Source organism: Notamacropus eugenii, chromosome 2 (assembly GCF_028372415.1).
Source record: "Notamacropus eugenii isolate mMacEug1 chromosome 2, mMacEug1.pri_v2, whole genome shotgun sequence".
Lineage (NCBI taxonomy): Eukaryota > Metazoa > Chordata > Mammalia > Diprotodontia > Macropodidae > Notamacropus > Notamacropus eugenii.
Window position 1 is genome coordinate 31,158,596 of NC_092873.1, and position 25,773 is coordinate 31,184,368.

The 25,773-nt window shown below is 43.4% G+C and overlaps 1 protein-coding gene across 6 annotated transcripts in view; it reads left to right on the forward strand.

Annotated features, from left to right (window-relative positions):
- Nucleotides 1–24,803, forward strand: part of LOC140524856 (golgin subfamily A member 3-like) — a 65,119-nt gene extending 40,316 nt beyond the window's left edge. For 5 of the 6 annotated variants that reach the window (XM_072639705.1, XM_072639708.1, XM_072639707.1 and 2 more), the window contains 7 exons: nt 14,275–14,475; nt 14,811–15,008; nt 17,999–18,115; nt 18,405–18,544; nt 19,434–19,527; nt 20,361–20,521; nt 24,473–24,803. In XM_072639705.1, the coding sequence (XP_072495806.1) occupies nt 14,275–14,475; nt 14,811–15,008; nt 17,999–18,115; nt 18,405–18,544; nt 19,434–19,527; nt 20,361–20,521; nt 24,473–24,569 (1,008 nt within the window). In that variant the 3' untranslated portion in view covers nt 24,570–24,803. The remainder of the gene's footprint in view (nt 1–14,274; nt 14,476–14,810; nt 15,009–17,998; nt 18,116–18,404; nt 18,545–19,433; nt 19,528–20,360; nt 20,522–24,472) is intronic. The other variant, XM_072639710.1, reaches the window with a different exon arrangement.
- The last annotated feature ends 970 nt before the right edge of the window (nt 24,804–25,773 follow it).

Below are 25,773 nucleotides of genomic sequence, written 5' to 3' on the forward strand. Positions count from 1 at the left end.
AAGAGAGTCTGGCTCAGCTGCCCAGCACCATCGTGCTATAAGGATCATCCCAACACATGTTCTTCCTTGGCACCTACCAAGGGATATCTGGGCCTATAACACTGTCTGTTTTCTTTCTGGAATGTACACTCAAACACCACACAACTCTCAAATATCAAACACATTCAGAGGGATCCCCAACTTTTACCAGGCCAGAGACAACATCCACTGTTGGCTCCCATGATGTAAGACAAGGAGCCAACCTTTCTCAAACTATCCCCTCTCCTCTCACGACAAGAGCCCTGACAACACAAACTCTACCTCCTACCTCTGAACACAGGGAGACCTTGCATTCTGAGAGGGCAGCCAGATCAGTTGGACCAGTGACTGGAGAAACATCTTTTCCTCCTAGTGTTAGAAGAGATCCTAGATTTTTCATCACTCTTGCAAACAGACAGCTGGCTAGTTATATGGCTTCCATAAGCACCCCTTCATTTGAGATGAGTCGGGGATGGGGAGCAATGGTGCCAGGGCATCTTTTCCTGCTGAGACCTCAGCTGACCTCAAGGCAAGTCATGCTGGAGTGTCTAGCACCAGGCCAGATGGCAATTCCACTCTACACTACACCCTCCTTTCCTGGGGTTCAGGCTTGGAGCAAAAACAGTCTTGTGTCCTGTATCAACAGTGGCAAGTCATGCTACTTTTAGCAGCAGTAGCTCTGTGACTCATATAGGAGAAAGAACTGACAGCACCTCATCTTCTGCTACATCTGAAGTCATATCTCTTGCCATGACTGGAATGGCAAACATCTTTACTTGGCCAACAATTCACCATTCTGCTTGCGCTTATGGACTCATATTACTAGGACTTGAAGGGAATTTAGTTGTCTAGTACAAATATTTTAAAGTAGAGAAAACTCTAAAGTAGATGTGAACCTTTGACCAAAGCCTCACAAGGATAAGCGTTAGCAGTGTAGATTGAATCATATTCCTTTGACATACTTCCTGAAATGTGGTACCCAGATTTTCCTGTCTAATTGCTTTCTCCAGTGAAGCCTGTAGGGTAATAGCAACTTTGGAGAATTGTGGGTAAGGGCTTGGGCAAGTATCAATCAGTCAGTTAATCTGAGCTTAATTTTCATTTGTTATCTTTTTGCAAGAGAGTTGGGGTTAAGTGTCTTTGCCAGGGTCACATGGCCAGTGTCAAATATCTGAGGCTGGATTTCACTCAGGTCGTCCTGATTTCAGAACCAGTGCTCTATCCCACTGAACAATCTAGCTGCCCCCGGGTCTAACTGTCTATCCTAATTCATTCCTCTGCCACAGATATCAATAAAATTGCAAGTAAGGATCAGTACCTTCTCCTCTTATCTCTGTTCTGCAAGTCGTCCTGGGATCTGCATGAGTCAAAAATGAATCTTGTCATGGGATTGGTTCACTTACATGGGCCTCACAGACAAACTTGGCCACACTAAGGTTAGCATAGCAGTGTATAGCAGTCTCTGATGGAATCCTTACACCATAGGTAAGGCTTATCCAGGAACTGAAGCTCAACTAATGAATGCAGGGGAAAGTGAGGCAGTGGTTTGGGAGATGTCTTGAATATAGAAGGCGCCATGTTAAGAGGCAATAAAAATCTGTCTAAATGAGGCCAAAATTTGTCCTTCAACACTTAGGCACACTTCAACCAACTGCCAACTCCAACTAACTTACATGAGCACAGAATTCTCCAACTCAAGAATAGTGACATTGGATAATGTCAGTGGATCCAACTTGGGAAGAGACTAAACAGGGTCCACCAGCATCCCCAAGATTGTCTCTATTGAGAGAGATACCATTTCTGTCACTGCAACAGAGATGATCATCATAGAGACAACTCCAGGTACAAGAGCCATTGAAGCTCCACCTTCTCACTGTGGCCACCATCACAGTTGGTTTCAGGCCTACAAAACAGAGAATAATCATGTACTCTTTCACAGAAGCCTCAATATCACATGAAACATTGGCTGGAGATGCCTTGGGCTTGCTGAAAGCCCAATACTTTCCTTGCCTCCAATAGAGGCCATAGTCAGCTCAATCTCCAGCAGTCCTTTTAAAGATAAGTACAGCCAGGACAATGTTTTCTGCATTCCCTTTGGACATGCTTCTATCAGAAATATCCCCTAGGAAGAGTCCTACTACCACCCAGGCTCCATGGCCCACTGGATTTGATTCTACCCATGTCTCTGTCTGAATAACAGGAATTGAAATCAGGCCCATTTTTTTCTCTACCTTCAAATCCTACATCCATCAGTGCCATGGGAGTTGGGCCAAACCCAGATATGTCTATGATGTGAATCACCCCAGAAAAGTAGGATGCCTGCCCTAGACAGTAACACAGTCAGGATCAGTGCCCTGTCCTCCATTGCTCCCAGAATCATGCCAACATCTCCTGGAAGAGACACACGAACTTTCTTGGTGTCTATAGAAAAGTCAATGGAGTGTAAAAGAGTGGGCAACAATTTCCTATAGACCACATGATACTCTAAGACAAGCAGCCCACAGGTCAAGGAGTAACTTGAATGGCTTTATATGATCTCCAACTCTTGTCTGCCCAGCCTCAGTGAAGAGACCAGTTACTCCAGGACTTTCTTTTCACTCTCTGAAAGAAGTGTGATGAGCTCAGAGAATCCCACTTGTATCACTTGCGACTGAACCTACATAGCCCACAGCTTTTGAGAAGTATACTGTTTCTGTTACACCAGTGGCTACATGCAGTGCTGATTCTGCCTTCTCCACCAGGACCCTAGCGTGAGAGCTACTCCAACAGGCCACACAGCTCTCTCAGAGCCCAGTGAAATTGCATCAGGGATGTCTCTCCTGATGAGCTGAGAGCTGGCCTCTTGACAAGTCCTGTGGGAGGATGAGGTAAATACCTGATAAATCGGAGATTATCAATAAAAGAAGGACACTAGAATTAATAGTGATCCCTTAAGAATCAAGGTTATCATGTCTATTAAGATCACACCTTCCTATAGACAGGAAAGGAATACCTTTCTACAGGAAGGGGGGAATCTTAACAGGGGCTTGAAGGAAGTTAGTAAAATGAGGAGGGAAAGGACTCCAGGGATGGAAGACAGTCGGCGAAAATGTGCTAAGTTGGGAGATGGTGAGGCAATGCAAGGAAGAGCAAGAAGGCCAGTGTCACTACAAGAGGATTGGCAAATAAAAGGGGGGGCAGCCTGTGAATGACTCTGAATGCCAACCAGCACTTTCTATTTGATTCTTGAGGGTAACAGAAAGCCATTGTATTTCATTCAATGGTAAAATGGCATGGGGAGACCTGGGCTTTAGGAAAATCATTTTGGTGGCTGAGTGGAGGATGGACAAGAGTGTCTTATGACAAGAAAACCCACCAGAAGGCTAATGCAATAGTCCAGGAATGAGGTAATGTGGGCTTGCACCAGGATGATGATAGGGTCACAGGAGTGAAGGAGCATATAGCAGAGGTGTCAGGAGAGCAAAATCTGTATTCCTTTTCACCAGATTAGACATGGGATTGGGAGTGAAAGAGAGTAATCTTGAACTGTGAGCCTGGGTGATTAGGAAGATGGTGATAGCCTGAAATTGAGAAACTGAGATAAAATGAAGGTTTACAGGGAGGGGCAATGAGTAGAATTTTGGATGTGTTGCATTTCAGATGTGTACAAGACACCAAATTCAAGATTTCTAACAGGCACTTGTCCAACAGGACAGATTTCACACCCCCTGAAGGAGGCACTCCCTCTGTTGCACCAATGAATGACTTCAGAACTAGGTGACAGTGGACATTGACATGGCAGTTTGGCCTCTAGTAGCACATCAGTGTGGGAGACCATCAGATCATGTAGCACTGCAGCATCACAGGCTGGCACACTCATCCCAGGGATGTTTCTTCTGGCTGAGAGTACAGCTCACTACATCTCAACTCCTTTGTGAGGGTCTAGGGCAGAGTTAGCTGGCTACAGTACTCCTTGCCACTCTCCAAGTACGTCCTGGGTCAGGCTTGAAGGAGAATCAGACTCATCCTTGGTATTCACTTCACCAGCACCTGCTATCTCCATCACCAGCATTGCTGGGGCTCTGTCTGAAATAAAAACAGAGGTTCCCTGGTTCTTGACCTCTACTGAAGCCACATATGTCAACAGGATTGGTAGATATTATGTCTACTTTGCCCCAGACCTTCTCTCCTTTGTCTACAGTCACCATCTCTGAGGATACTTACAAGTCTAAGGCTATGAGCTTAAATATTCCTGGAACTGAAAGCCCAAGTGTCATCCTCAGCAGCAGGGTCACAGATATGGTGTCTTTTTATCTCGAGTCCCCTCCCAACCAAGAGCTTCTGGGTACAGTGGGAGAAAGTAGCACAGGTGCTTCACTGATCACTCCTTTACCTGTATCTCCTATGTCCTCAGCTGCTTTTATGGGAGAAGTACCAAGGGGGTTAGGTACCACTCGTGGCTTACTTCCACTGGTGATTGCAACAAAAAATCTCCAGTCTCCATTGAAGAAGAAGGCTGGGGATATCGCTATGACTCTTACAGGGCACAGCACAGAATCTCAAGTGAACTCAGCACTGCTTCTTACTACCAGCACCACTTGCATGGTTTTCCCTGGACAAAGCACAGTTTCCCCCTCATCTACTGAAGCTGAAGCCAGTTATCTCACCACGGTGAACATCAGCTCAACTGTCCCAAGGCCGGATATCACCTTTATCACCAAAATCCCAGATATTGGCCCTCTCTGTCCTGTGGTCACTCTCAGCCCCGAGATTCCAAGTAGAGTGTCAGACAAAAGCACAACTGAACCATAGACTACCACTTCTACTGAAGATAACTGTTCTCAAACACTAATCCTGGAGGTTCATTGATCACCATGGCAGGCTCAACTTTTGTGGTGACTGATGCTCATATTGTTTCACAAGCAGACAGAAGGGAGCTCAGAGGTTCCTCTGACTACAGAGAGCATGATTACATGCAGGACAATAACAAGTATCAACTCAATTCCTCCAGGGCTCAACACAGCAGCTGAATTGAGCTCAGCCATACCTCCTCCTACAATTGCAGAGGAGACTCCAAAAAGTACTGAGGCCATTCTGACTGCCAGAGATATATACCCTTCTTCCAATTGGCAGTGGGTAGGAGGGGGAACTACAGTGACTCCTGTCCATATGAGATGAGGTTCAAGTGTGTCTGCTGTGACCCAGACCATCCTCTTTGAAATTCAAAGTTCATTTAAAATCACCAAAGCCCCATGGGAGATTGACACAAAGCATCCATTGTCTTGTACTGCAATCAAGGTCACTAACACAGTTACTCTATCAGATTTCACTCTGATCTCAGGGCTGGAGGAGGACCAGGATTCCAAAGGTGCCATCTCACGGACACAACCCAGCAGGACCCATCCCACCTTGTTTTGCCCTTCAGAAAACCCCTTAACACATGGCACTAGTCCTGTGGACACCCTCTGACCAAGCACTATCCACTGGGCCAAGGGAGCAATTGCTTGAAAGAGGCACCAGTGCTGCTAGTTTTCTTTTCAAAATGCTTGCTGAAGTCACTGTTCCAGCACCACAGAAAACTACCCACGGGCTTGAAAGTCAAAAGCATTTCTACCCTGGATGGTCAAACTGCCCTAGCAGTCCGCACTGGTCTTGTTGGGAACTTGATCTCTGCATTGTCAAAGGTCACAGCTTATATCAGCAAAGATAGGGAAACAGTGTGAAATGGAGCTCCTCAGGCAGCCAGCCTTCAAGGAATTTGCATCTAATGGGGGAGACAAGGCCTAGAAAGGAGTGGTAACCAGTGAGAGGCAACTGAGTGCCTCATCATGAAGGAATGGTACCTGGGGAACAAGTGGAGTACATGGACACATGACATTAGAGAAGTATGAGAGAGAGGATTGGGTCAAATTTCCAGACCTGGAGAGGATCTGGGGGATGAAAGTGTACCCGTGTACGGTAAAGGAGAGAGTGAGATGAAGCATGAGCTTGGATTCGATGAAAAAATATATGAGGAGAGTGATGCACCTATGGGGACCATGGTAGGCCAAGGCTGAATTTCTGGAGACTAAGCTTGAATCTTTCAAGACCAGTCTTTTTTGTGGGCATCAAGGAAGTAAGGAGGCTTGAAAAGAAATGGCTAGAGCATAGTTTCAAGGCCTGAGCAGGGCTGATGAGAGTGCTCTACGGGAGGAAGTGCCCATGATGTGCATGGGGGAGGAAAGTGTAGCGCAGGAGATTGGGTATTATCCCACTGAGAGAAAATGGATATCCCTGTGACAATAACACCAAACCTGCCCGCATAAACTAACCAACTCCTCTGCTTGTAGCATTCTCTTCCAGGAGCACATTTCATGGGCTTAGGGAGTCTGATGTTACCAGCAAATCAGCAGAGTCTACCAGCATCCCCATGATGAGCTCCACAGTCAGAGATTCTATTTCAAATCCCTGTAGGCTCAGCTACCGTTCTGTGTACACTTCTCATTGTGGCCATGATCACAAATGGGCTCAGATCTGAGACACCCAGTGGACCAGCGGATTTTCCCAAAAAAACTTCAGTTTCACCTAAGAGATCCTCCAGAGTGATGCTGATTTCTCCCATAAACCTCCCATGCTTCTTGACTCCAGTAGAGTCCACAGTCAGCCAAGGATCTAGAGAGCTTTGAAAGGCCACACTAGTGGCATGGGATACTCAGGCAGCAGCAGAGGAAGGTTCAGCTGCCTTGTCCTTCACTGCTCCCAGCACCATCCCAACAGATGGTGGAGGGGACACAAGCCCTTTCTTGGTGTCTATAGGAGGGCCAAAAGAAAGTCAGACAGTGTCCAGCACACTCCCAGAGAACACAGACACTTCTGCAAGCACTCACAGAGAACACATGCACTTCCAACTACATGAGTAAGCTACTACCCTGATAGAAGTTCCACTTCTTCTCTGCTCAGCCTAACTGAAGGACACAGTTACCCAGGACTTTGCCTTGAACCTCTTTGAGAAGCCTGAGGAATTAGGCTAGGAATGTGGCTAAATGCCCCACCTTATCGTTCATAAACTCTCTGATCATCCTCCTTTACATGGGAAGACACAAGATTAAATAGAAATTGACATATGAAGAACCACTTCAACAAGGTCCACAATCATTGAACTGTATGAATGTCAAGAACTGCTATAGAAATTTAACTGAATGCTCTGAAAGTCTAATGAACTCTTTATCCATTTAGAAGAGATATCAAAATTTATTTCCCTCCTTCCCTTGAAATATTAAGGGTCTATCAGTATGGAATATTGATTTAATGTAAAAACTTTTTGATGTATTGGCTAGTTGTGCTACACATTCTAAAATCTTTTATTTTAAGGGAAGTCTCTTCGTGGGAGATGGATATATTTGAAGATAAATATGTAAAAAACAAAATGTAAAGATATCTTTATAACTAATTAATGTAAAATTGAAGCAATTTAAAGGAGATATTATGCTTAATAACGTGCCAATGTATGAAACCATTTTAGAGAAAGACATGAATATATATATAAATGTAAACAGATCAGATCAACAGGAGAGAAAATGAAATACTTAGTCCCATCTTCATAAAAAAATTGAATAAGCTTTAAATGAGGTCCTTAAGTGCAACTCCCAGGATCACTTGCAATGACAAGTGAATACTACCAAACATTAATCTACTTAGCTCTAAAGATGCTCCCAAGAGTTGGTACTCTCCCACCTTGGCCAACCATGGATCAAGCTATCTAAAACAGAATCCCCCTAAGTCTCTTTGGCAGTCTTACTGCACCTTCTTCCACACAACTGAGGCTCCTATTGAAACTCTACCTGTTGTATTCTTCCTTTGTTTGGGAAGGACTTGGACTCCAAGGCCTCTGAAGGACATCAGAGAAATGATAACGTGATTTGCACTAGACATTGTTTTGAGTGAGGGAGGGCTGTGCAAGGTCACCAGCCTCGTATTTTCCTCCTAAGCCTTCTGGATCCAGTGACAAGATATTAATCATGATAACTGGAGATGGGCCGGGATGCAGTGGGAGATGTTGTTTTTTTCTGCTAAGTCCTATTCTGGAATTCTCTTAGAGAGTGATTATGCATGTTTAATGAATAGAACTCTTTAAGAAATAATCAGGGAATGGCCATTGTAATGATCAAAAGAAAAAAATATGAGTAAATACGACTGGAGGGAAAGAGCAACAGTGACTACTGATAATCATTTAAACCAAGAAGGTTCAGAAAAATATTAAGTGGAGTTTGGTCAGGGACATATTGGTGTGCCATGTATGAGTGTACTTGCTTTAAGGTTTGGGAAGAGAGAGAGAGAAAGACAGAGAGACAGAGACGGAAGGAAGGAAAGAAAGAAGAAAAGAAGGAAGAATTTAAGGAAGGAGGGAAGGAAGCAAGAAAAGAAGGAAAGTGAAAGAAAGACAGAAAGTAAGACAGACAGACAGACAGAGAGACAGAAAGGAAGGAAGGAAGGAATAAAAAAAAGAGAAATGAAGAAAGAGGAAAAGAAAGAATGGAAGGAAGGAAGGAAGAAAGGTAGAAAGAGAGAACAAAAGAAAGAAAGAGAAAGAAAGAAAGAAATATAGCCAATTAACCCCACGTTTATTGGTGGCCCTCTGGCCATTCAAATTTACCTTCCTTTGGAGAGGAGAAGGTAGGGGTCTACAAAATCGAAAAGATGAACTGAGGTACCCAGCTAGCTGCATCCCTATTCAAGCATCTACGTCTACTCATAGGTCTGTGTTTGTCCTTAGATTTTGAAGAAGACCATGTCATCAGAGTAAAGTTGACATGACTTGCAGTTGACTATGTTTTGAGCGAGGTTAGGGTGTACCGCCTCACCAACCTCCCTTTCTCCAGCTGAGCCTTCTGGGTCCAGTGACCAAATGTTCATCAGGATGACTGGAGATGACCCAGCATGTAATGGGTGATGCACTGGGAAAACAAAAAAAGACCAAAGACATTGCCTGCCATGAATGTAGCTCACATTCTACCAGAGGAGACTACATGCAAATAACGATATGCAAAGCAAACTATATAGAGGATAAATAAGGAATGAAAAGAGAAGCACCCTGATTAAGAGAGGTCTGACCAGGGAATCATCCCTGAGTCCCCATTTCCAAATGTGAGCTTCTTCCAACCTCCTCTAGCACCTTTGTCTAGTGATGGTGGTGTTCCTGATGAGGATACTGCTGCTGCAGAACCCTGCTTGGGTAACCCTGAGGGGGTCAAGAAGTTGGACTCAAGGGAGGTGTACAGAGATTGTCATCATGCCTTAGGAGGGTTAGGACGTGGGAAAATCTGACCAGATCTGACCTGTCTTCGGTGGTCCTAGAGAATTCAACTGGGGGCTCAGTTGACTGAGGGACCCCTGGGGGTGAGGAAGGAGGCTCCTGTGTGGCCAGGTCCCTCGGGTTGGTAGTTGTGGTTGACTGGGGACACTGGGGCTGGTTCAGTGAAGTCCATTGGACTGGGTGGGGCAGAACTGTCTCCAATCCATTCAAGGGGTAGGAGTGATTAGATCAGTTAAGATGCCCCATCCTTAGAACTGAGGGGGCGGGGCTCAAGGGCATATAGGCTCTGGCATTCCAGTGCCTAGGTTGAGCCTGTGTCTTGGGGAACTTGGAACGTTCGTTGGTTGCCTGGTTCCCGTTTGTGCACGGTTCACTGGGAGCCCTCAGTTGTCTTCAGGATCCACAGAGGAGGTGGATTGGAGGTCCTTCAAGTACCCTGGTGACCCTGAAGCTGCCAAGGGGGCCGGAGACTGAGTGGGAGCACAAGCCTTAGTGGGAGGCAGTGTGCTTCCAGGGTGTTATGTGGTGGGGGATGGGAAATTTGGGGGCGTTACGGTGGGAGGAGGGGTGGTGGGAGGCCAATTGGTGGGACAAGGGGCCAGGAGAGTGGCCAACACTAGTCTGGGAGCTGCTGTGCGCTTTGGCTGTCGTGCTGCTGGTCGGCTGTGCCGTGCACATCTGGAAACAGTGTAGCGGGGCGTTCTGCCATGGCATCGCTGGACACAGCAGCTACCTTGCCTGGCCCTGTGCCCTCCATCCCTGGCACTCAGGGAACACAGATCGGGTGAGACCATGGAGGTCCCAGGGACCTACCTTCCCCCTTCCCCAGTGTAGCGCCCTTAGTACAGCAGATTGCCAGTGGCTCAACACTCAGAATCACAAGGACTTTCCTGCCTTTCTTGTCTCCTTGCCTCGGGGGTCACTTGAGAGGCCCTCACCCTGGTCCCTGGGCCTGCTTCAGCCCAGGCCTGCCTGGTTCTCTTCAGCTGGCCCAGAAGTGGTGAGGCAACCTCCCGGGTGGGAGGACCCATCTCCCCCTTCCAACCTGGTACGGGCCCCTGAGATCTCTCAGCCACCATTTCCTAGTATGTCAAAGAAAAATCTGTTCAAAAACAGTCATAGCTTCTAAGTGCTAGGAATATGTGGAGGAAAGAAGGAGATTAGCTCCAGAAAATGCTGTGTAAACCTTAAAGCAGCATGTAAGTGCTGTTAGAAACTTTTCATTATAGAAGCAATAATAGCCAGGTTGAAATCCTGCACTGGACTCTTCGTTGCTATGTGACCTTGGGCAAGTCATTGTGTTGAGGTTTGGGGGTGGTCGGAACCTGAAATAGCAAACCCCTGCCCTTCCCAGATAAACTGAACCAAGCCTTCTTTGACAGCCAGAGAAAAAGTTGATTATAGGTCTTCCATTTGGGGTAGACTGGTTAGGGACATGTACATTTGTGACTTACACATGGACCAGTTAGAAACTGAACCCTGGTGATAAGGTCCAGATGGAATCTGAGCACTATCATGGAGGCAAGTTGGGTCTTATATTCAGAAAGACTGTGGTAGGGATCTAGGCATGCTCCAGTAGTCTGGGGTGAGTGGAGAATGGATTTATGGAGGGTCTTGAAGGGCGTGACCAATAAGTTGGCATCAGGACAGCAGAAACCAATAAAAAAGCATTTTGCTAGCATGAAGAATGGGCAGTAGTTGAAGGTTCCCTGGAGGTAAGACAATGGAGGGCTAGGCTTGTAAGGGTAGCTGACATTTGGGCCCAGGGATAACGGGCCCAGCCCATTGATGACCTCAGCCAAACACCAGCTTCTGAGGCAAGACCATGAGAAATAATTTATTCACACTCTGGAGGGGTGAATACAACAGCCTCCAGAAACAAAAGTAAGCCTTAAAAACCTTTACCTGACTACAAAGTCTGTCCCCTAGGACCTCATTGACTAGGTAATACAGGGTGTATAGTTTCCAATACCATGTTCTCCCTTCCCATACCTGTAGGTATGGGATGACCGTGAAAATGAACCTTTAGCTTTCCTAGAAGAGAAATCAACATTTCTTAGCTTCTTATTCATGAGAATTCCAAGCTACACTTCACATTTATTCTACTTAGCTGCCTTCTAACCTCAAAACAAGTTCCAGACCAGTTGGACCTTTGCTTTGTGTGTTACCTTCTCTGTGAAACATAACTCCTTCCTTATGCCTCCCATTCTACTGATGGCTATTCTGAACTTAGGGAAATGATTTCTCCATGATATTGCTCAAATTTCCCTCTTCCTCTGCTAGAAAATAATCTAGCACTAATTCACTTTGATAGTGTCTCCTACAGTTAGTTTATTTTCCTGTATTTCTTGCAAGTCAAAACTCTCTGGCCTGTATGGATCCCTTTTGGTTTCATTTCATATATTACGTAATTTCTGTGGAGAGAAAAATTGTACTCATTCCTCCCAATTCATCCTCTTTTATGTATTCAAATCTTTTTTCCACATCTGTCTCCATTCTGATGAATGCTATCTCACTCTCTTTTCCATACACAACCTTCCTTCCATCCATCTCCCTTTTAAGCAAGAATAGATTGTTCTCAACAAATATAGAAAGAGGGAAAGAGAAGATGATGATCAACGCATTAATAAGTCAAAGGGGCAGTCCCTTTGGTAAGGACAGATATAGAGACCCAAAAGAAAAAGATAAAATATAATTGCACATTTAGAAGTCTCATCTCACACAGCAGTCTAGGGGTTGGGGGAGACACAGTCTGAGGCAGATTTCTGATCTGCATGCTCATCTAAGTCATCTTCAAAAAAGGAACTTCTTGCCGTCTTTATGTAGAAATCTTCTATCTTTTGTCAATTCTGCTACAAACTTGATCTTGACACAATTTAAAATTACCATGCAGCCTTCATACCCTTATTTTTCTTATGGAAGTGTATGCTATTTCTCCTGTTTGGTGACCCAAATACAGAAAAATGAATCTTTCTAAAGGATGCTTTTCTTGTTCTTCCACCAAAACAAAATTTTCTTAAGACTCAATTTCCTCATTCATGGTACTCCAATGCCAAATGTCAAAGTACCAAATCTTGTATGATTTTCAAAATCTCTCCACCAAATAAGGATTTCCCCGAGAACTTTCCAAACCTAACAAATTATGAAATTTCTCTTCCCCCAAAATCAGGCTTTTTAGATAGACTGTGTCCATCCCCCCGTCACCACCTAGTCCAGTGTTTTCTGTAACGACTAAAAGGCCCCTTCATCTTTTTATAACCAAGCTTGGAGGAGTGTGTGTAACATTTATCCCTCCTTGAACATGAACTGCTTCTGATTCCTGCCTCCACCTCTCTCTCTTCAATGAGAAGCACCCCCTTCTCCTAGCCCTTCCCCGTTCAATTTTCCAACAGTGTGAGATGGATTTCTATACATAACTGAGTTATTCCTTCTGGTGCCATTCCTTGCTTGAGTCAGTACAGAGGAGAATAAGGTTCACGGTGAAGGTTCAAGATTAAGGTTTCCCACCTCCTCCATCTTCCCCTCAACTGTTATAGTTCATTCTTTATTCTTTGTTGTGAGATAATTTACCTCATTGTACCTTTCCCTTTCCCTTTCTCCCAGTGTATTCCTTTTTCTAACCCTTTAATTCTTATTCCTTTAGAAATCATTGGTTGGTTTTGGGGACCTTTTCTCCTCCATCCAAAGAACCCTTTGTGAATACCAGTATTCTTCCAGTGTTGATGTATGGCTACAATACAAGGAGCACAGTAGAGTCCACAGCCTGAAAACATAGAGAGCAATAGGGTAGGAAAGTGGGAAGCAGCTTTCCCACAGATCAGCCACAAAGAAGTGTGACTGGCAACTGCGATGGCCATGTAGTGAAGCTCGCATGGGCACAATCCAATGGGTCCACCTGTGTCCTCATGGTGTCAGGAGAAAGAGAATAAAACCCTTTTCATGTTGGAGTCAGACTCTGGCAGACCTGTGTGTGGATAGATATGAAATCATTTCTTCATCACTCGAAGTCCAGGGTTCTATATTTTGTTCAACCAAGCTGCCCCAGGAACACCTAAGTTCCAATCTTACCTCAGACACTTCCTGGTTGTGTGAACTTGAGGAAGTCACTTCACTGCTGTATTCCGCAGAAAATTCTGTAATACACATTTCCAGTGAGCTCGACCTAGCTCATATACATGCAATTCTCTACACTGACAAGACCAGATTTAGTGTGAGAAAACCAGAAAATTAGGCATGAGATGTGTACTCCTAAGACATGATAGTCAGCACTCAAATATTTGTCTGTTTTTGGTTTGTGTTTTAAACATTGTTTGCCTGAAAGTTGGGTTAAAAGAGGCAAACAGGCTAGGTGGCATTTAATTCACATTGTTTCTTCCCTTCAGGCTGGCCAAAGATAGAGAACATGCATATCTAAGGAGCAGGAATGTAAATTCGGATTGTGTGCTCAAAAGAATGAGAAGGCTTTAACACATGCTAGAACAATCCTGATGCAGGACTCAGATTTATGATTTCCATAAATGTTTAACCATAATATGCAAAAGAATTTTCTTAACTGAATGAGTGGTAAATACAGTAAGACAAGAGAGGAGACAAACAATTAATTGAAATATGACCCAGGATATCTGTTTTCTTTACCATGAAAATGACATAACATAGCATATGTCCATGAAATATATATTTACGATAGTGCCTTCTCTTGAGGAGCTTTGTCCTTGGTAGTCATTAATAGCAGAATGCTCTGGTCTACTTCATCTTGCCTTGTTGACACAGTAAAGGGAATTCTGGGAGTAGAGAAGTAGAGAGTAGAGAAGAGATATCTGTGAGACCAAGGGGCTACCTCTAGTCAATTAGTTCAGGCTCTGCCCTTTCTCGAGGTTTACATGATATTAAATGGTTAGCAATCAAACAGCAGCCCAAGAAAGGACAAGTGAACACTGGAATTGTTGTGTTGGATGGAGGTGACTTATGGAGTTGATTTCTCACAGGGAAAGGTGACTATGCCTCAGCGAGACTCGCTATTGGATGCCTTGCAGCAGAAGAACCTGGATCTCATGAGACAGATCACCCTGGTCCAGGACACTCTGCACATCCGGGAGCAGTCCTTCAGCGAGCTGCAGACCCAACATGAGGAGCTGCAGGGCAGGCTGGAAGAGTACCAGGAGAAAGTGATGGACCTGGAAGATGAGGTGGTTGTCTCTGCTGCTTCTTGGGGGAGATGTTAAGGGATGCTACAGAAACGGAGTGTGAGAAATGGCAGGAAAGATGGGCTGGTGACTGTGGGGACTGCAATAATGTACAGGCTAGTGATTGGGTTTTGTGATGGTTGAAGCTGGTTTCTTGGGATGTCGTGTTGAGTACAACTCTATGGATACAACTTCTGTACATCTGTCACATATTTTATTGGTGTGGTCTATTTCCTGGAACATTACTCTGCCTGATAAGTATTCATCAAAATATTTTACTCACTAAAGTGTCCAACTAGCTCAGATCACAGGGAGCCTGTACCGTAATTTCTCCCCAGCTCCAAGAGCCAAGAGGCTTCAAAAGGCAAATACAGCGCCTGAAGGATATCAATAAGAATTTGACTCTGCAATTACATCAGGAGCAGGAAAAGGTTAACATTTTGGAACAGGCCAATGAAGCCCTTCAGGAGAAAAACAATGTCTTGGAAATGACTTCAATGAAGAGAGAAGCCGATTTAGTAGAGTTGAACCTGAAGGTATTTGGAGCTTTATGCTAGTGGGTTGGTTCACCTGGATCTTCAAATCAAAACACATTTTTCTTTAAGAATAGTTTGGAGGGAAACAATTTGACTGTGAGGCATGAGTAGAATTACTATTTCTTCCTATCTATCCTTGTGGAGATAGAATTTCCACAGTGAAAACGAGAACGTTTTTCCTTGTTTCATAAGGTTATAGTATATATGGTAATTTTACTCAACAAGGTTTTATTAAGGCACAACTTTAACCTCCGGGACTAAATCAACAAGATGAGTGACTCATGAATTTGTTTCCTTCTTTGTTTCTTCTTCTTGTTCTTCTTTTTATTTTACTTAGAAAGGTGCTATTGTCTTGGCCATTGCTAAAGGTCTTTTCTTAGCTCCGTAGTTTGGAAATTTCTTCTGGGAAAAATTGCACTACACATATATTTTTTTTAAGTTTTTTTTATTAATTTTAGTTGTCAACATTCATTTCCACAATGTTTTGAGTTCCAAATTTTCTCCTCATCTCTCCCCTCCCCCATCCCATAATACTTGGTATTCTGATTGCCCTTTCCCTCAATATGCCCTCCCTTCTATCGCACCCCTCCCTTCACTTATCCCCATCTTCTCTCTTTTCTGGTAGGGCAAGATAGATTTCTATATAACATTAACTATATTTCTTATTTCCCAGTTATATGCCAAACAGTTCTCAACATTCCTTCCTAAAGCTTTGAGTTCCATCTTCTCTCCCTTCCTCCCTCCCCACCCATCCACACTGAGAAGGAAAGCAATTCAATATAGGCTATATGTGTATAGTTTTGCAAAAGACTTCCATAATAGTCATGCTGTGTAAGACTAACTATATTTCCCTCCATCCACCCTGCCCCCTATTTATTCTATTCTCTCTTTTGACCTTGTCTCTCCCCAAAAGAGTTTACTTCTAGTTACTCCCTCCTTCCATCTGCCCTTCCTTTTATCATCCCCCCACATATCCCCGCGCTCATTTGTCCCCCATTCTATCATCGCCCCACACCCCACTTATCACCTTCTCCTCTACTTTCCTGTAGTGTAAGATAGATTTTCATACCAAATTGAGGGAGCATGTTATTCCCTCCTGAAGCTTAATATAAAGAGAGTAAGCTTCACTTTTTCCCTCTCAACTTCCTCCCTTTTCTTCTCAATTGAAAAAATATATTTTTACCTCTTTTATGTGAGATAATTTCCCCCATATCATTTCTCCCTTTCTCCTCCCAATATATTCCTATCTCACCTCTTAATTTTATTTCTATAGATATCATCCCTTCTTATTCAATTCACCCTGTTCTCTCTCTCTCTCTCTCTCTCTCTCTCTCTCTCTCTCTCTCTCTCTCTCACTCTCTCTCTCTCTCTCTCTCTCCAGACAAGTGTGAGTATGTGTGGCACAATCTGTACAACTACACAAATACTGAGAAAAGTCTCAAGAGTTACAAATATTATCTTTCCATGTAAGAATGTAATGATTTGAACTTTAGAATGTGCCTTGTGATTTCTGTTTTCTGTTTACCTTTGCATGTTTGTCTTGATTCCTGTGTTTAAAATTCAGATTTTCTATTCATTTCTGGTCTTTTCATCTAAAAGGCTTGAAAATCCTCTATTTCATTGAATACCCATTTTTTTCCACTGAAATATTATCCTCAGTTTTGCCCTTTAGGTGATTCTTGGTTTTAATCCTAATTCTCTTGAATTCTGGAATATTATATTCCAAGCCCTTTGATCCCTTAATGTAGAAGGTGTTAGATCTTCTGTTATGCTGACTGTATTTCCACCATACTCGAATTGTTTCTTTCTAGGTGCTTGCAACACTTTCTCCTCGACCTAGGAACTCTGAAATTTGGCTGAAGTATTCCTAGCAGTTTCTCTTTTCGGATCTCTTTCAGGAAGTGATTGGTGGTTTCTCTCAATTTTTTATTTTACCCTCTGGTTCTAGAATATCAAGGCAGTTTTCCTCGATAATTTCATGAAAAATGCTGTCTAGGCTCTTCTTTTGTTCATGCATTTCCGGTAGTCCATACGTTTTAAATTGTCTCTTCTGGATCTGTTTTCCAGGTCAGTTGTTTTTCCAGTGAGATATTTCAAATTATCTACTATTTTTTCATTCTTTTGGATTTGTTTTGTAATTTCTTGGTTTCCCATACACTCATTCACTTCCATCTGCTCCATTCTAATGATTATGCAACTATTTTCTTCAGTGAGCTTCTGAACCTCCTTTTCCATTAGGCTAATTCTGCTTTGTAAAGCATTCCACATTCCTTTCTCCTTGGCAAAGGAGCTTTTTCATGACCTTTGAAACTGTCTTTGTCATTTGTGGATTGAGCAATTTGGAAAATGCTGCAGCTGGTGGCTCCCTGAAACCTCTTCCATATCTCGTCCCTGCCCCATCATGCCGTCCACCCTGGGCTGTGTGCTACTCTGCATCTTCTGTGATAACACTTTCCTGGTGGCTTTCCAGGCTGTCTTGGGCTGCAATTCTCTGTCCTTTTATGGTTTCTGCTGCTCCAGAATTTGTTTAGTCATACTTGCAAGTATTTTATGGGCTATGTGGGGCGCTTCCACAGCTTCTTCTTTCTACTCTGTCATTTTGACTCTGCCCCCTATCACTCAGGCTGCCTTTATCAGGGACTTGGCCAGGGAGCCCACTAGAGACCATGCTTGCTTGAGAAGGCTAAGAAACACCACTAAATACTCCACATTCTGCAATCTCTGTAGTCCATTTTTACCTAGTTTCTCTGGAAAAGTATTTTAGTCTCTTCACAGAAACTCAAAACTCTGTGGCTTGCTTTTAAGTGGCACGTTGGAATGTGCATGGTCCTGCTTGGAGCTAGTGCCTAGAAGAGCATACAGCCCCCACTCTAAGGTCTGCTCTTGTGGCAATGCTGTCACCCAACACTAGTTCTACTTTTTACACTAACTGTGGTTTCCCAGACACTTGACAGGACAATGTGCCACCCCTCTGCCTTCCTGTTGTCTAGGTCAAGGTGGTTCTCCAGAAAAAAGTAGAGGAAGACCAGCAAATCAACCAGCGGATTCAGGCATTCATGAGGGCGTTAAAGACTGAGAAGGCCAATGTTCACAGCCTCAAGGAGCAGGTATGTGGTTGCTCAGGTGGATGTGGGTGGATGTGGCTACTCCTGCTGCCTCTGAATCTCAGAACAGCTCTCACCAGGGGCTATGTGGTTTTGGTCGTTGCCAGATGTGGAAAGACATATCACAGAGATGGTAGTGTCAAAGGCTTTCTCAGCATCTTTCAAGGAGTACTATTGAAAGGCCTTTTTGTCTACACCAGAAGTAAAAAGGTCTGCTTATTTGCCTGTTCATTTCACAGAAAATGCAACTTAATAGGCTTCTTGGCCTGACTCTTGCTTCCCCTTGCCACAGGTGGCAGCAAGTAATATCAAAGCCGTTCACAACAAGCTGCATTACAAAGCTGCCACCTTGGAACTCATTGAACTGAAGAAAGAACTGCAGGCCAAGGAGCAGCTGGCTAAGAATCTCCAGGCAGACACACATAGGCTGCTGTAAGTATTGCCCCACTGGGACTTGTCTGGGCTCCGACTCCAGAATTCAAATCTGGCTTCAGGCACTTAGTGCTCTAAACCTTCACCCTCTGTCTGTCTCAGCTGTCTCGACTCTTAAAATGGGGATGTTGATAGCATCTGTTCCAACAAGGTTGTTGTGACGATCATATGAGATGATCATTGTAAAGTCTTCTGCACAGTTCCTGGCCCATAGTAGGTGTTGAAGAAATGTAGCCATTCGTGGTATTATTATTATTACATTCCAGTATCTCCTGAGGTCCAGAAGCCAGAGACACAGGCACAATGTCTTTTCATGTCTGGGTCATTGCCAATGCAGTCTGGGTCATTACCAATGCAGTCTTTCCTGGTTAGACCATGTTTTCCCTTGGACTTGATCTCTAATCAGCACCGGGAGCATGGGTAGGAACAGGAGGGGCTCAGGTTCAGTTTGGCTCCCTTTCTAGGTCAACTTCGAAAAGAAGCTTTTAGCTGATGTAAGGGATAGGCAGTGTTTATGCCAGCATAAAAATGCCTTGGTGGCACACTTGAGGGTAACTAGAAAGGGTACAGTAAATCACCCTTGAAACACATATGGTGTCTGTGACTAGTGCAGACAGCACAAGGTGAGGATCATCAGGCAGATTTATCAGAAACATGTAGTTATCAAACATCTGTGCTTAAGTGTTTTTTTGGAGTCTGTGTGCTCATAAATCCCTAGTGCTCTGGAACATCACTGTACGTCTTGTATACATGACATTAAGAAAGATGCAAAATACAATACCAGGTGCCATCACTTCTAGACTGGACATAGATTGCTTTATAGCCAAAACCAGTTGCAGATCAGCATAGAAATGCCATTTTTACTTGATATTCTTCTGTCCATCCTTAGGACACAGGAGGAAAAACACCACCGGGAAGTGTCCCAGTTGAAGCTGGAGTTGGCAGAAGCTCAGGCTGAGCTGCAGCAAGGCAAGATGAGCAAGGTAATGCCCCCTGACCTGAGCTCCCTCATGGGGCAGAATACCCTCCCCAGGACAGGTCACGTGGTCATGCTGCAGAGCCTTAGCCAGCAGAATCATGTTCCCTCTGTAGCTGCCAGTTTGTAGTTAGTTAATGTCCCAAGAGGAAGAGGTGTTGTGATGGAAAGATCTTTAGGCCCCCAACAAGTGGCAGGTTCTGGAATTTATCCTGCTCAGGAGATCTGGAATGAAACCCAATCCAGAAAACTGCTCCTGAATGTTTCTGTTCAGAGGCCAGAGGTCCCAGGCATCCTTTGCTTTGGGCCATGGCACGCCCAAGGCTCACTCTGTATGGGGTCTTCCTGCTATGTCTTTAGAGGACTTCCATACGTTTGAGGATGATTGCTGTAATTCATCCATCTGAAATAAATGTCCCAGTAAAATAAAGGTGAAGCCTGATGACCCATTGTACAAGTAACAGTTGCTTATGATGCCAGAAGTGCTTCATGGAAAATCCTCATCTACTGGTTCATATCTAAGGGAGATGATATTGATGATCATGAGTTTGGCAAATTCATATAATCTCCATCAGTTCCCACATGTCAAGTGCTTTACAAACATGAAAATGCAATCCAAATATTAGCTACAACTTGGGGGCCATCAAAACACCAACATTGTACTTGCTGAGTTTGGGGGCCCTCCTGTCAATAACTGGGTAACATTGTGCACATTTAGAAAGCTTGGGTTTGCACACATGTACCATTATTTTATCTCTCTCCCTCCTTCACCCCTGCAGTTTTTCTCTGTGTCTCTAAACGGTAGGCACTAATAACACAAATAACACCTTTGTTTTTCAGAGGAAGGAACTGAAGGGAGAGATCAAATCCTTCCCTGTGACTCCCATTCAACTTCCATCCTGCCCTGTCCCTGCTTCCCTTCTAGAGGAGCTGCTCAATACCCAGCCCACTGTGAGCAAGGAGAAGCTCCACAGCCTGCACATCTCTCTCCACCAACTCAGGTAGGACCTTTTGTTTATCATTTATTATGGTATGTTTGGAACATCCTTTCATGTTACTTATGCCAAATGCACAACAAGTGGATCTGCCAACCTAAAAATCTCTTCCTGCCCTGTGACTGTGCCATGTTGCTTCCTCTCACAAGATAACAAAAGGTTCAGATTTGAACAGGATCACCTATGGACTCCGTCTGCCAACTCACACCTGAAGAAAATTCCCCTTGAACAGATCCCCAACATAGCGTGAGCCTCTAACCCAGGCCTTCCCCACCTGTGGTTCATGGGCCCTGTGCTACCTACCAGAGTATTTCAGGTTTGGCCACTGACAAATTTAGAGGAAAATGTGGAGAGGAAGTCCTTGGACTCATTGCATCCAGCTCCAGAGCCCGAGGGCCACAGGTTGCACAGACCTGCTCCAAACTCTACCAGGAGACCTCCCCTTGTGGGCAGCCCTGGCCAGAGTGGGATATCTCTAAGTGATTTTGTTTTTTCCACTCATCTATCCTTTATTGATACATACTGTGTGTGCACCTAGGATTGAGTATAGGAGATAGAACTTAGCAGAGTCTTACAAACAACTCTAGTATATAGACACACATAATACAGAAAGACAGGCACATTTAAGTTTTAGATCGATTCAAAGGAAGGGAGACTGAATTGGACCATTCTCAGAGGCGTTTTGGATTCTACTCTGCAGAGACTGCAGACAAGGGCTTCCAAGGCAAGGGGAACGGCATGAAAGAAGGCAACACTAAGCAGACTTAAGACTCTAGAGAAGACCAGCTGGCCTCTGATGCCAGGGGAGAGGCTATGTTAATCAGTAGCTAGACATAGAGACAGCTAGTTCACCCTCTCCCTCACCTGCTTGCCTTCTCTCTGAGACTGCTTTCTTCCTCTGTAGTGCAGGACCATTTTAAGCCATGTGAAATGCCTGATGGGGTCAAGAAGAGTAGGACACTACAGAACGTCACAACCCCACATCATCTGGTCAATATTCCTTGTTTTGACCAGTTTAGAGGATACCTTTACATTCTTTTCATTGGAATATCTTTGATTGTGAGGGAGGATGAACAGAAGAAAAGGCTCTCACTTTTAAATTTTAACTTAAATTCTTAAATTTAAACTTTAACTTCAATTTAAACTTCTTAAAAGATTTTATCTCAATGTGGAAATAGAGGATGAAGAAACAAGGATCGGGACTAGGGCTCCAGCTGTATAATCTACCTGAGAGCAGAGAGGCAGTCCCTCCTACTGCACTTTTGTTTTCTTTACTAAGGAGAATCCATTTTATACTGAAATAGCTGCTCAAAAGGAAGATGCGTCAGTTAACAGAGGTACCTGATTGTCCTTGGCGACTTCAGGGCACGAGGCACAGTTGAGCTCTCAAGATGGGAAAAATAAGGCAGATGTCACTGGTGAGGCCACAAACTAGGATTTGGGGAAAATCATGGAGCACAGGAGAGGACCAAAGGAGGGCAAGTGTCCTGATCTTCTCAAAAGGGAAGAGAGCGAAGTCTGCACATGGAGAATAAGGAGGGTGACCTCTGTTGCTGAGAAATTATAGAGCATGTTATTTAGGGAGTGGCTAGAAAACTGCTAGAAAAGCAGGAAGTGTCAGCGCCTGGTGTTAGCTTTCCCAAAGTCACACACAGTGCATTTCATCTCCCTTCTTCTCAGGGTCATTAGACTGCTCAGGAAGGGGAATGCTGGAGCTATCCTTTCTCTAGATTGTAGCCAATCATTTGACCAAGTTTCCCATGCGGTCCTTTCCAAAATGAGTGAAGAAAGTGGCTAGAAAGTAATACGTTCAGATGGATTTACAAGGAGATGAAAGACAAGACTGAAGTCGTAGTCATACCTCAGTGACTTAGGCATAGATGGCATGTTTTTCCAAGACAGTTAACACTTCTAACAGTCAGATGCCAAAAGATCTCACATGGTAAAGTTATTAGGTCAAATCTAGTAAGATGAAATTATTTTTGGTCTCTTTAACTAAGAATTTGACAAACATCAACCAATATGACTATTTCTATCAACGATAGAATAAAGAGGAAAAAGAGAATTGTGTATGAAACATGAATCTCTATTATATGTAGTTTGGGTAATTTCAAAGTATGTATTTATTTTGTGTGGCTTACATATGTCTATGTCCCTTTTCTGAACTTGATTCTCTTCTTTGCTGGATGTTCTTAAATTTAAATTTAAATTAAATGTTTTGTAGCTCATTTTTTTTAATTTTTGGAATCAGTATCTTCTTGTTACACTTGCCCCCCAAATATTCATATCCTTCCTTCTAATCCACCCTGAAGAAAACGTAATCCGCCCCCATTCTAACAGACTAAGGTAATAGAAGAGAGGGGGGAATCACACATCTGTTATCACTAAAGACAGTATGATTCTGCAATTATAGTCTGTACCAAGAGGATGGAGGCCTGCTTCATTACTAGTCTTCTGGACTCATTGATTCATCATTGCATTGACCAGAGTCTCAAGTCTTTTGGAGGAATTTCTCTTTACCACATTGCTGTCAGTGTATGTAATTGTGCTTTAATCTGTCAGCTCATATGCCTTCCTAGATTTCACTTCCTTTTATAACTCCGTACTGTGCAGCAACACTCTCTTCCTTTCATATACCATGTTTTCAGTCATTCTCTAATGGATGAACACACCCTCAGTCTTCAGTTCTTTGCTGTAGCAACAAATGCTACCACAAATATTTTGCACGTATCTATTCTTCCCTTCTTCTTTGGTCTCTTTGGAGTATAAAATTATTTGCTAGAATAAAATAATTAAGGATCAAAAAATCTACTTCACTAACAAAGTAGGGGCAGGCATAATTAGGCAGAGATTTTCCTGAAAGAATCTGGCCTTTTAGTGCACTCCAAACTCCAGTTGAGTCAGTAGTGTAATATGGCAGACAAGAGAGCTAGAGCGATCTTTCCTGAAATAAGAAATGAACATACCCAGACCTAGGAAGGCAATCATCTCTCTGTACCTTGCCTCAGTAAGTACACATCCAAAAGGCAGCGTGAAGCTCATTGGTAAAGTAGAAAGTGTAGTCATAATGATTGGTGGTCTTCAGGCCCTGCCAGCTTATCTAGGGAGGACGAGGGCATGATTAGCTGGGGAAAGAGGATATCTGCAGGAATTGTGGCAGTTTTCAAGTATTTGAAAGGCAGTCACATGGAAGAAAGCTGAGTCCCATGTGTCAGAATGCCAAACAGTGGAATTAGCAAATCACCAGAATTCCAGGTGACACAAAGGGGAATAGGTTTTCTCAAGAGGTGATCAGTTCTCTATCCCAGCAAGTCTTTTTGGAGAAGATATCTAACAGGCCCTAAGGATATTTGCTTTTGGGGGTTCTTTGTCGAAGTTTGGGTTGGCATGTGTGGATGCCTACGTCCTCAGAACTCATAATTTCTGGGGGGGTTTCAAGAGATGATTTTTGATGTATGTGTTGTTGATTGTCTGTGGATAGATCACCTTTGATCCATTAGGGGATGAGTGATTCCTTTGAATATTTCTACGATTGCAAGACATCCTAATTTGACAGATTACGTTTAATGGAGCTATTTAGTCTCTGCTGATTTTGATTCTCTTGGTTATTGGTGAAGAGATAAGGGTGTTTTGCTCTTTTTTTATCTAATTCTATCATATGTTCCTCTTCTCAACAGATAAAAATTCTTGAAGTATGATTTCATTTTCATCGAACTTTGGGTTTCCTTAAGGGCTTAACTGTACGATCTTGCTGCAATTGATGTTAATATATAGTATAAGGTTGAGAACCCAAGTTTATATTCAGCCACATCCAGTTGTTAACGAGGACTTTCTGTTTGCTTTGGAAACTAATATTTCAAATAATTGCGATAGAAAATTATTATAGCTCTTTCTGTTGTTCCCGGGGTTCATTTTACACAGTATTTATTCCTTCGACCTGTTTCCTTTTCTTAAAAGGCAACAAATGGATAGTCTTCAACACCACATGGAAGATCAAACGATCAAAATACATGAATCGATGCCTTCATGGACTCATCGATGGACTGTCACTTAATGGACCTCTCCATTACCTTCCCATCTGCTGCTTCTAGGAAACTCGTAAATTTCATCTTTGCCTGAACCACCCTGTCAACACCCAGCCAGCAGTGAAGCAACGACCCTATATCTGAATAAGCTTTATTTTCCTCCAGAGAAGAGAACATTTCTTTGGGACATTTTACTTTATTGTTCAAATACATACATTGTATATAGTTGGTTGTGTAAAAACAGTAAAATTATAACGATTTAATTGTTGCAAAATCCTATTTTGCAATTTCAGAATTCTTGGATTGTCTTTCTTTTTCTTTTGGCTCATTGTCATGTTTAAGTTTGCTGCTAGAATATCTGGTATAAAGAGATTTAGGGAAGTTGACATGTACTGGTAAGGATTTTAGAAAAATGATTGGTTTTTTTTAGTATACCTTTCCAACACAAAAGTGCCTACATGACAGGGTTTTATTTTGTTTCCATCACCTTTCTTTCTCAACTATTTGCAAAGGAACATTGCTTCTCTTTCAGTGGGACAAACCTTCCTCTCTCTAGCTGACGCACCAAAGTTCCTAAGTAGCAGTTGGGGTACCTGTCACCAGAAGGTCCATGAAGGACCTTTTGTCCCACACAAGCAGAGAAAAAAGATGGTAAGTGGGAGGATGAGGGAGTGCATAAGAGGGAGGGAGGGAAAGGAAAGGGGGATATGGACAAAGATTGGCAATAGTTAGTGGAGGGCACTATAGTTTGGCTAGCTCTTGGCTTGTATTCCTGGATCCATCTTACCTTGGCAGAGTGGTCAAAGACAGGATAACAACAAGGATCTCTCTTCTCTCCATCAGTTGTGAAAACCTGAGGTTTATACCTGAAACTGACAGCAGGTGAGAGTCGCCCCAGCCAAATGAAACCAGTGAAACCATGGAGAAAAGTACAATCCCAGGAGACTGGACTTTATGAGCATGGTAGGCAGTTTTACAAAAAAAAAAAAAAAAAAGGGAAAACTTCAATTTCTGTCACTTTCCTGCTCAGGAGTCATTGTTTCTGATGCACAGGAATGGAAAAAATTAAGACACCACATCAGTTTAGACTTCTGCTTGCTCTGTCTTTGCATGGTGCTCTGGAAACATAGAATACATTCATTCATTTACAAATAAGCATCCCTGGATAGGCCACACTTCAGCTCCTCCCACTACTCCACCAAAACTAAATATCATCAGATGGCTACGTCAGAA